Here is a 10,761-nt window from a genome sequence, read left to right on the forward strand (position 1 = left end):
ACCTCCCAATGCCACATCCATTTATTCACCCAAACATCCATCCACCAATGTACCTAACCATTCACCCACCCACCTTCAGCTCTATCCACCCATAACCTTTCCAGTCACTTGGTTATTCCCTGGGTATCCCGTGTGCAAGCATTCTAGGGCCTTCGGGTGCAGATATTAGATTTGTCCCTGCCTTTAGAGATGGCAATCTTTGGGGGGGAAATGGAAACTTTGCTATGAGCAGGCTTGAGGATGAGGCGCTGCTGCCTTCTCCTCCTCCTCCTCACTGCACTCAACTACAGGGAGTAGCTTCCAATTTTCAGATGTGCCCCCACCCACAGGGCAGAGTCCCACATACCCCCCCAAGGGAGAAAGCACTGAACACTAATTTAGAGAACACCACTCCCCACCTTTAGGACTCAAATTGGTACCTTGGTAAGTTCATCTACTTCAGAAAAAGACTTTCTTAGAAAGCAATCTCCGTTTCCCTTTTTTTTAACTAAAGATACATGCGGTATCCAATTATATAACTATAAGCATACCCTATTTTTACTGTGCTTCACAGATTTTTTACAAATCAAAGAAAGGTAAAGACCCTTCACTGGTAAAATAATTATAACTCAGTTTTATTGGGGTGGTCTGCAACCAATCCTGCAATATCTCTATGTACTTGACATCTGAATTCCCTTGTTATGTGCCCATAAATAATTCATAAAAATCACATTAAGGCAGACCCTTACAGTTTAAATTCAATTCAAGTTGCAGATCAGGAACAAAAGACCTAAGGAAAGCCACTGACTAAAGGTAATAAGCAACATCTGTTTTTGAATAGGACCGGCAACTGCAGAAGGAAAAGTCCAACACAAATTCAAAGCAGCGGCTACAAAACAGAGCACATTTCAATAATCCAGCATCTTATGAAAATCAACATTAATTTTAACATTGAAGCAGACACAACATATAATTGTAACATTGTTTTAATCAAGTAATGTAGCAGTTTAAAACAAGGAATTTTAAGACAGTTGAATAGAGCAAAGTGAAGGATCACTCTATTAGGATAGCCTCTGTGAATAAAATTATGTGGATTTCAATATATTGGAATTTTGGCACCAGACTCAACACCAGTCTATGCCAGAATTTTATTTAGTGTTTAGAAGCCCTAAATATAGTTTCCTTCAGGTTAAAAGGAAAGCAAAACAAAAAAAAAGCCTCTATAACAGAACCTCATTAGCTTGACACTGGGTATGTTGAGTGCAATCTGGCCTATACCACCAGTATCTCCTATAGGATGTCAGATAATGAAAGCAAACTAGCCAATGCAAATCATTTGAAACTTAGGTGAGATGTGAAATTTGCAAAACCCTTTTCTTTGGTGTGACAAAGCACATTCCCTCCAGATACAGCATCTGCTTCACTATCACCAAAATCTATCAAAAGGCAGCTGGAGTCTAATTCATTCTCTCTCCAGTAAAATTACTAGATTGTAATTTCTTAAAACATCAGCTAACAAGACTTTACTACATCAAATGTTTGTATAATTTCAATGTGAAAAATCTCCTACATACATTTGTTAAGGTCTCATTATAATCCGAGATGGATCAAAGAAAGTCAGAGGTGAATGAAGAAAGCCCATGCTCCAAAAACGAATCCCGTGACTCGATTCACACAGAACGCTTTTTATGGTAAGAAATAACTGCAACAATTTCTCAAAACCCTTTTAGATCATCTTTTGGGCAAAGAATTCACAAGAAGTTATTTCCAAATCTAAAGACCAGGATGGGCTGGGCCAGGCCCTAATCACCTGTATTCAGTGGCCATCACCAGGCTTCCTGAGTGTCTAACTATATTCAATGTGAAATAAAAGACACCCAAGTCTCCTGCCAAAATATAGGCTGACTTTTAAGTACAATTTTAGTTTTCTTTTTAAATAAGACATTTTTGGGGGAGAAAAATCAAGCTCAAGACATAGCAACACTTAATTTTGGCAAGATAACAACCAAAACCTATATGTTCAAATGTAAAGGCATCCTAGAACAAGCCATAGTATTAGGGAAAACCCACACTGAACAAAATATACAGTATGTCTAAACATTTTGAAATTGTAATTTAAACCGTAAAAGCTAAAAAATATGCTGTTTTTTGCTAGAGATTAAGTGCACCTTTTTCTTTTCCCCCCCAAATAAAATCATGGAACTTACTATCTAATCAGACCCCAAAGCTTGAGCTTTCTCTCAGCACAAAGCAACAGCTACATAGACAATAAAATGCTCACTTGTTAATAATTCCCCTGGCTCATCCAATTCGCAATGCATATGACTTCAAAGACTACAGTTTGGGGTAAGGGTATGTGAACTGGGGAAAAAAAAATATTCAAGTTTCAAAACCTGCTTTTAAAAATTAATTATAGGACACTCAGGTCATTTAGTAAGATAAAGACGTTGCACTGTCCACCGTGGCATGGTAAGAATGTACATTACCAGACGCCAATTTGAGGAACTAGAGATAAGACTTTAAAAAGTACTGTGTTTAATGGCTAAATAAGGTAATTAAAATAAGTTTATGCTCACATTCTGCTAAAGACCTGTTTACAGTCTCAGCACCGAACAGTTTCTAACAGGCTCCAAGAATCCCTATGAGGTTAAATGATGGTACAGTGTTTTTAAAAGGAGCCAATTGTTTCAGCAGCTTAAGTCATTCAGAGCCAAAAATTTTAAGAATGACCAAAATCAAATCTTTATTTTTGTAACTGTATAAATGTGATCCAAATGTGTCCACCACTAATTTTTCAAAAAGAAACATGCTATAAATAAGCAAACTACATCTGTTCACTGATATGTGTATGGACTCCCGAGGTGTCTCATTGGGGCTTAATTACAGATCACTCACAGCAATACGTATTTAGCAGAAAGTGTAGCATGATGTTAAGCCATGTTAGCTTTTGCACATACATGTTGCACTTCTGCTAATGATGCAGGAAGAGTCTCAGCATTACAGATAAGCTGGGCTGCACCCACCCCTTTAAATGGCATCAATATCAATGTCATCTTCCTTGCTGTCAGGCTTCACAGCTTCCACTTTGGGCACACTGGCCGTCTTCGAGTACACCACCTGATAAAACAAATATCAAGTCCATGCTAAACCAAGAAAATGGCCGAGGTGCAGCCTTCCTCCTTCATTTAACCCCCCCAACCCCCAACAAGCTCGCTCCACAGCCTACCAGGATCCTGTTCCTTTTTACAGACCACTAGCACCTCTATATGGAACCTGCATTACTTAAATCTTACATTGGAAACTCTGGCATTTATTTGAAATCATGTCTGGGGATATGAGATTCCCATCACCCTTTATACTCAGGATTATTCTCCAAATTACTGTGACTGCATCTTAGTGCCTCAGTCACCCAAATCTGCCTTTTTACAATTGTCATGCACCCATCACTAGCACTAGATTAACTCTCCCCAGTGCTTACCTCAATATTTTCATCTTCATCTTCTTCTTCACCACCAGAAGATTCCTCCTCTGCTTCCTTCAACCACTTTATAAATGGTTCTGCTTTGACACGAATCTCTTTGGCAAGTTCTTTTGAAACATATTTCTTTGAGGCCTAAAGAACATTAGTATAGTTTTCTTAGTTTGAAGAATTTAAAATATGAGTTATTTATATAGCTCTCAGAGAACTGGGTCATACTGTAATCTTGAATCATCAACAAAATACATGCATTCCACAAAAAAAGTGTTACGAGTCTGAAAAGCTTCTTGTTCCAAGCTGCCATGGCGGGGCATCCCCTCCCAATTACATTAGTCAAGCAGAGGAATTGCATTTTCATGTGCCTGTTTATATATCCCCCACCTTTTCTGACCAGCTGATGATGACTTCTTCCTCCAAAAGGTCTGCGTCATACATTTCCTTCAAGATGTGTGGAATCTTGGAGAGCAGCTGAGCTTGATGCATTGCTACCACACACTCCAAACCATGAAGAAGGTAACGTTGAGCTTTTTTATTGTTGTGACAAAACTGCAAATAGATTATCTTTGTGTTAACAAGCTGTTACAGGTGTTTTAAGTTTATAATTTTAACATCCAAGTACATTCACTGCCTTAGGGTGGTTCCTTAAAGATACAGCCCCCAACAGCGGTTCAAAATGGTCCACACATGCAGAACTCTGCATTACTTTATCTGTAAGAGACCATGCGCAGTTCTCAGACAGTCCCATGCTTTTAAGGCACGCCAATTATCTCCGCTTTCAGGATGACAGAGAACAAATGAGCAAGTTAAAGTGATGTTCCCAAGGTCACAAAGCCTTAATGTCATTTATGAATCTCAAATGTGCTTACTCGTAGGAAATGGCGCCTGTATTTTTTAATCTGTTCTCTAATCTTCTCATTAAAAAGAACTTCAGTCAAAACAAGAGGTCCCATAGCTTTTACATCCAGTCTTTCTGCTTCAGCAACAATTTCTTTGTCTGATGAGTCAATAATTCCCTCTTCTTTCTTTTTCTGCAAATAAAAGGAAGCAATTCAGTGAAACGGAGGTACGTTTGCTCTAGAGATATAGGTTATCCCTACTCTCATGGACAGTTCCTCTAATTGGACAGTTCTAAGACTTCTATGATCAATAACAGCCAGAAATGCCTAGGATCACACCCAAAAAATATGTGAATGAACAAATAGGAAAAGTAAAAGTAAGCCTTGCATTTGAAGATTCAAAAGATAGCATGAAAAGTTACTTGACAAGTATCAGCTTAAAATATTATTGATCAATAGCCTAAAGCTGATTTTATCGATTAAAAATCAGCATGGCTCAGTGTTTGAGCTTTGACCTATGAACCTGGTATTCACAGTTTGATTCCTGGTCGGGTCACATGCCCAAGGTTGGGAACCCGATCCCCACTGTGGGGATCAGAGGGGTATGCAGGAGGCAGCCGATCAATGATTCTCATCATTGGTTTTTCTCTCTTCCTCTCTGAAATCAATAAAAAAAAATTTTAAAAACATGTTCAACAGCTCTCAAAGCAAATATTTTTACCTTAACAAAATCAAACAGGATATTGACCCGTTCTTCAACAGTTCTTTCCAAATCATCACTGAGTGTTAGAACTTTTGCATGGTCACTGATTTCATCCATTCTGCGCCTCTGAGCTTCCTCAGTTGTATCCTCCCCCCAGTCATCATCCTCCTCTTCTTCCTGTTTACAAGAGAAAGACAAGTGACCAAGCGCCTTAAAATGTTTAAAAAAAATAATAATAATAAAAAAAATGGCCCAGCCGTCATGGCTCCTATGAACCAGGTCACAGTTCAATTCCTGGTCAGGGCACATGCCTGGGTTGCAGGCTCAGGCTCAATCCCTAGTGTGGGGCATGCAGGAGGCAGCCAATCAATGATTTTCTCTTAAATTGACTAGAGGCCCAGTGCACAAAATTTGTGCACTTTGGGGGGGGGTAGTGTGCACAAATTTTGTGCAATCCAGGAGCCCTGTGGGGAGTGGGCCTAAGCCATCAGCCAGACATCCTTAGCATTGACTTGGAGGCGGGAGAGGCTCCCACCACCTACACTGTGCTCACCAGCCTGGCTTCCCACAGGGGAAGCACACTGACCACCAGGGGGCAACTCTTGCATTGAGCATTTGCCCCTGGCGGTCAATGCGTGTCACAGTGACTGGAGGAAATCGGCTCTGCAACATCCCCCAGGGGTCCCAGATTGCAAGAGGGCACAGTGTGCAGGCCAGGCGGAGGGTTCCCACCGGGGAACGATCTGGGCATCCGGGCCAGGGAGGGCTCCAGGGTATGTCTGGCTCTTCTCGCTCAGTCCTAATTGGCCAGACCCCAGCAGCAAACCAACCTACAGGTTGGAGTGCCTGCCCCCCTTGTGGTCAGTGCTTATCAGTGAGCAGTTCACTGGCCTTAGTCTATCATTAGCATTATTACACTTTGATTGGTGAAAAGGCCAACTAGACAACCGGGCACTTAGCATATTAGGCTTTGGTTATATAAGATGTTTCTATCTCTCTCCCTTCCTCTCTCAAAACAATAAAAAAAAATATTTTTAAGGAAGTTTCAGGTTTTTATCAACTCCACCTGGCACCCAAAACACTGTTGTGGTTTACAATCTTTCTGCTCACTATAACCAAATTTATTTTACACAATCCAAATACCTACCAAGCTCTCAACCCTGCACTTACCACTGCATGTGGAGGGAGACTGATTTCATTTGCTGGTGGTGGTGGTGGTGGTGTCTCACTGCTGGACACAGAGCCATTCTCCTTGTCCTTGCCCTTCCTATTTTTCTTTTCTTTTTCTTTCTTTCCTGTACCACTGTCACTATTCTCTACCAGGAAACAAAAAGGTAAAGTTCAGTATCACAACTTATTCTACTCTACCTTATTGCCCATCATGAACATTTAAAACCCTGCCTTTTGTTCCTGAACCCTCCTCTGAGAAAACCAAACACACTGCTACTCAAAATTCGCAGAGGAGTCATTCACTGTATTCAGTTTACAAATGGAATGTTCAAAAAAAATAATGTCCTGTTGGGTAACATTAAAATGACTCAGAAGACCCAGCATTCAGGACTCTTTCCCATCATTCATGAAGTTGAACACAGGCATAGCTGAACACTGTTTAAGTCTATATAACGGCTCATCTCATAGAGGAGGGGACCGGAATAGGTTAGACTTTGTTGCTATAGCAAGCTCAAATTGTGTCAGACAGTGTCCATCATCTGCCACAGAGTGTTGCTTGCAATGCTCTCCCGTCACTTAAGCACTCCATTCTCCTATGTGTTTTACAGCAACAAGGAAACTTCCATTTTCTTTCAAAGCATCAGTAGCTTTACAGGGAGATCTTAGAAGTTCATCAGGAAGACTTACCAGGTGGGTTTTTGAGAATGAACGTGCAGAGTTTATGATGTGTGTCAAGCATGCCTCGATAACCACAGGCTTTACAAGAATTACCTATTGTTTGCTTCTTTGGATTGACATGCTGCCAAAAAAGTAAAAACAAGTACATCACCCAGAATATATGATGAAAATTCTGAGAAAAAAGTGTAAAAAAGATCTAACCAACAGAAAACATCTAAAACACCAGCTTAACATTAAAAGGAATTATTTTCCACAAAGTAATCTACTTCAAAAAAGTTACTATGGGTAATACTGTCAATAAATAAAAAGTCACTATGTGAACATCTCCGAAATTTACAGGTTTTTTGTTATACTTCTAATTAAGTCTGTTCTGCCTTGTCAAAACATTTGTTGCTATTACAGGACTGATCATAAAAGCAGGTATATAGTTTCTTCTTTTATTGACAAACATCTCAAAGGCACTCACCAGCTCTGTTTCAGGATTCTCACACTCAGGACAAAGAACAAATTTTTTAATGAATCCATCCAACATGTCTTGCAGCTTATTCGCCTCATGAGATCCATTGACAATGTAACGGTCATTCTTAACATCAAACTGGGTCTGTGCTCCCAGCTCACAACCAAAATATTTGGTGGGATCTGTTTGGGGGGTTGGGAGAGAAATAGTTTGATTACAATTAACTAAATCTACTCAGCTAGCTTTATGCAATTATCCCTCCCTATGTTTTTAAAAGTTACTTTGTATTGGGTTAAGAAATCTGTTGCCTACATAGTTTATTCTACTAACAACAACAAATCAGTTGGCTTTAAATCCAAGGCTCTACTTAACCCTCACACTAATTAATTAGTGTACAGCCCAGGCGAGAGCTGCAGGCCCAAGTGGTCATTGCTGTCAATACTATGCCTTTCAGACTTCTCCAAGAGGCATTACTTACACGTTGGAGGCCGATTAAGCGCCTTTGCAACGTCAACCATGTTGACTATAACTGTCTTGATTCCATTTCCTTTGCCCTCAACCTAAAGGAAATAAGAATTTAATTTTGCACTGTCTAGCCAAGAGATACATTCTTAAAGAATCTACCAAAAGAGCTCACGACTTGTTACTAAAATGAAGAAAAGTTACCACCTTGGCAATCAGACGGGGCATCTTGTAGCGATAGAACTGGTCTGACACGCTGCGGTTGACGTTGACAGACATTTTGGCTTATTAGTGGCTTTATCAATAAGATGAAGAGATCTTTGATTGCAACTTTTTGGTATCTTCTGTCTGGAGAAGAAGGGATGACATAAACGACTGCAAGAGTTCTCGGTCTCTGACATGAAAAAGTTTTCGCCACTGAGGCTGTAAGCTCCTTGCTTGTATGCTATATTCCCCCAATACAGGTACCAATGGCTGCGCAACAGCTCTGGAAGAAAAGGGAAAGAGAACACACAAGCCCCCACCTTTAGCATGACTCCTGCAGGGAGCACGTCCCCCCTAGGACGGGGTCCCCGTTAATTCAGCCCCAATTCCCCATGTTAAAGGGCACACGTGTAAACGCCTGTTCTCTGAGGCAGGACACCTGTGGCAACGCAAAGGGTCGCTGTGTGATTTAAGATGTGAGAGCAGGGAAATGCCAGGCTAAAACCAACTGCCTCCAGCTGCCGTGGGTTCAGCATTTCCACAGCCAGCGGCTTCCGTGCAGCGAGTGGCCTGATTTCCACAGCTGATGAGAAACTCAGCCCCTCTGCTCCCCGCGAGCCGCCGTGTGAGGGCGGCGGGGCCGTTCTTTCCACGGCCGCTCCGACAGCAATGCTTACTTGGCAGCGACACTCACAACAGCCTGGACGCGAGCTCCCGGCGCGAGCATGGCCGACGGAGGAGGACGCGCCGGACCTGACCTTCGCTCCCGTCCCCGCGGCCGCGGGCCCCGCGCCCCCGCGCCCCCGCCGGAGGAAGCGCCGCCCCTGCCGAGGCGGACGACGCGGAGCCGCGCCATGGCGAGGCTTCTCCCGGGCGGCAGGTGGCCCGGGCCGCGGCCGCCGCCGCCCGAGGACGAAGCCCGACAGGGGGCGCCGGCCCTTCGCCCGCCGCGCCCCGCACGATGACTCACAAATGCAGCACCGAGGCCTGACTCAGCCGCGCGGCGCGCTCCCGGGGGCGGGGCGGGGCCCGGGGAGAAGCGGGGCCCGGGTGGGGGGCGGGGAGGGGAGGCCGCCCGCCCGCCGCCCGAACTGCGCCACACGCGCCGGGTCACGCGGCGCGCCGCCATCTTGTGCGGCCGCCATCTCCCCGCCGGCCCGCGCCGCCCGCGGACTCACCGTTTTCGTCAAATAAAGACATAAACCCAACGCTGCTCGCCCGGGACTGGGATGAAGTGAGACGCGCGTGAACCCGAGTCCGAGGAGGGGCGGCGGAGGAGCGCAGCGAGCAGCGGCCGGGCAGGCGCCGCCGAGCAGCGGGGAGGGGCTGTCCCAGCGACGTCCGGGGTCCACACCCTTCAGCGCCCGGGGCCTGGCGACCTGGCGCGGAGAAACGTCGCCGTGAGCCACGGCCGACGGGGCGCCTTCCCCGCCAGCCAGCGGCCCGCGGGGGTCGAGGGGGCGGGGAAGACTGGGGAGGGGGCGCGGGGCCGCCACCTCGCCACCGGACTCACCTCTGGAATGTTCTCGCTCTGACTGAACAACGCCGCCGCCGCGCTCAAGCTACCCTTGGCCCCCAGTGCCCGCCCCCCGCGCCAGGCGGCGCGTCCCATTGGCGGGAGGCCCGCCCGACCTCGCTCGTCATTGGCCCTCATGGCGTGTCCATCACGGCTTTCCCCGCCCCTTCTGCTTCCTGAGGCTCCACTCGCCGCCTCGGCCGGCCCCCAGCCCGGGTCCCGGCTTCCGCCACCTGCCTTCCCCTCCCCTGCGTTTCCCGGAGGCCTTCACGGTCTCGCGAGAGCGGGCGCGCCGCGGCGGGCAGAGGGGCTCGCCCACGGGCCGCGCTCAGTCGGGGAAGATGGCGGTTGGCCCTCCGTCCTCGCCCTCCCTCTCCCCCTCCCCCGCCGGCCGGACCCTGCCCCGTTCCCACCCGAGCCCTCCCCGCGGCGGGTGCGCAGCCTCGGGTTCCCGTCCCCCTGGAGGGGAAGAAGTTGTTTGGACTTCTAACTTCCTAGGCCTGGGGCTTCCATCCTAGTCCCGCCCTTTCCCCTCCGGGGCTCGGGTGTGGGTCTGCGTGGCCGCGGCGACGTGACCCACCGAGTCGCCGCGCCGGGGGCGTGAGGCCGGGTCCCTCCCCCTCCCCTGCTGGGCCCGCCATGCTGCCCGGGGTACCCAGCCCCCGGCCCACTCCGCTGGCTGGCGGGGTCGGACCTGGACGCGCTCCTTGGAGGCGTCCCCGTGGGGTGACCGGACAGCCCAGCCCACCCCCCGGCGTGACCTAGAGGCAGAGCGTACCCCACAGCCAGGGACCCCAGGCCGTCACCCCAAAGCGAGCGGCTGAGAAAGCGCCATTGCAGACGCCCCCTTCTTTCAGAAACGGGTTTTGGGCACAAGTTTCCGTTGCGACTGTAAAAACCCCGCAGACATTGGAAGACAGGCCGGGCTGCGGGACCAGAGCGGCTGCTGGGCACCTGCCGCCCGCGCCCCGCGCCCCCGCGCCTCGCGCCAGCGCGCTGGGAGGGGCAGGATGGCGCGCAGGGGCTGCCCTTGTTTGCAGGGAGGTTGGAGCTGAAAGATACGGTGATCTTTTTAGTAAGTTCAAGAGCACTCTCCCATGACTCGTAGCGTTATAAACCATTTTAAAGCGGACGGTGACCGTGGGGAGACGCGGAGCGGGGAGGAGCGCCTTGGGCCCCGGGCGCAGGGCCTCCCCCCAGGCAGTGTATGTCCCCAGGCGGGTAACTGGGAGCACTAGCGGGGGTGCCCGATCAGGTCGGGCCGGACATGCTGCTCTG

At 47.4% G+C, this 10,761-nt stretch overlaps 1 protein-coding gene and 1 non-coding gene across 4 annotated transcripts; both read right to left on the reverse strand.

Moving 5' to 3' along the window:
* Positions 1-949: 949 nt before the first annotated feature.
* EIF5 (eukaryotic translation initiation factor 5) lies at positions 950-9,632 on the reverse strand. 3 transcript variants are annotated; one of them, XM_036432471.2, is made up of 12 exons: positions 9,481-9,631; positions 9,146-9,346; positions 7,971-8,250; positions 7,780-7,861; positions 7,311-7,483; positions 6,854-6,965; positions 6,167-6,312; positions 5,015-5,173; positions 4,324-4,485; positions 3,839-4,003; positions 3,458-3,592; positions 950-3,096 (listed from the first exon to the last, which is right to left on the reverse strand). In XM_036432471.2, exons 3-12 carry the CDS (start codon positions 8,040-8,042, stop codon positions 3,007-3,009), a joined length of 1,296 nt encoding a protein of 431 aa, XP_036288364.1. In that variant the 5' UTR covers positions 8,043-8,250; positions 9,146-9,346; positions 9,481-9,631; the 3' UTR covers positions 950-3,006. The 3 variants fall into 3 exon arrangements, with proteins under 3 accessions (XP_036288364.1, XP_036288366.1, XP_036288365.1); XM_036432473.2 differs by lacking the exon at positions 3,839-4,003 and having other exon boundaries at positions 9,481-9,632; XM_036432472.2 differs by lacking the exon at positions 950-3,096 and having other exon boundaries at positions 3,463-3,615; positions 9,481-9,632.
* On the reverse strand, positions 6,601-6,724 carry LOC118715894. The gene has a single exon (XR_004987010.1). It is a non-coding gene; the product is annotated as a small nucleolar RNA SNORA28 (small nucleolar RNA).
* Positions 9,633-10,761: the final 1,129 nt, after the last annotated feature.

Source organism: Pipistrellus kuhlii, unplaced genomic scaffold, assembly GCF_014108245.1.
Source record: "Pipistrellus kuhlii isolate mPipKuh1 unplaced genomic scaffold, mPipKuh1.p scaffold_m20_p_110, whole genome shotgun sequence".
NCBI lineage: Eukaryota > Metazoa > Chordata > Mammalia > Chiroptera > Vespertilionidae > Pipistrellus > Pipistrellus kuhlii.

Coding starts and splice junctions, on each gene's coding strand:
- EIF5 (XM_036432471.2), bottom strand. CDS start 8,042: ATGTCTGTCAACGTCAACCGCAGCGTGTCAGACCAGTTCTATCGCTAC. Junction 6,313..6,853: donor CATTCTCAAAAACCCACCTG/GTAAGTCTTCCT, acceptor GTTTCCTGGTAG/AGAATAGTGACAGTGGTACA. Junction 4,486..5,014: donor TCCTGTTTGATTTTGTTAAG/GTAAAAATATTT, acceptor TTTTATTTGCAG/AAAAAGAAAGAAGAGGGAAT.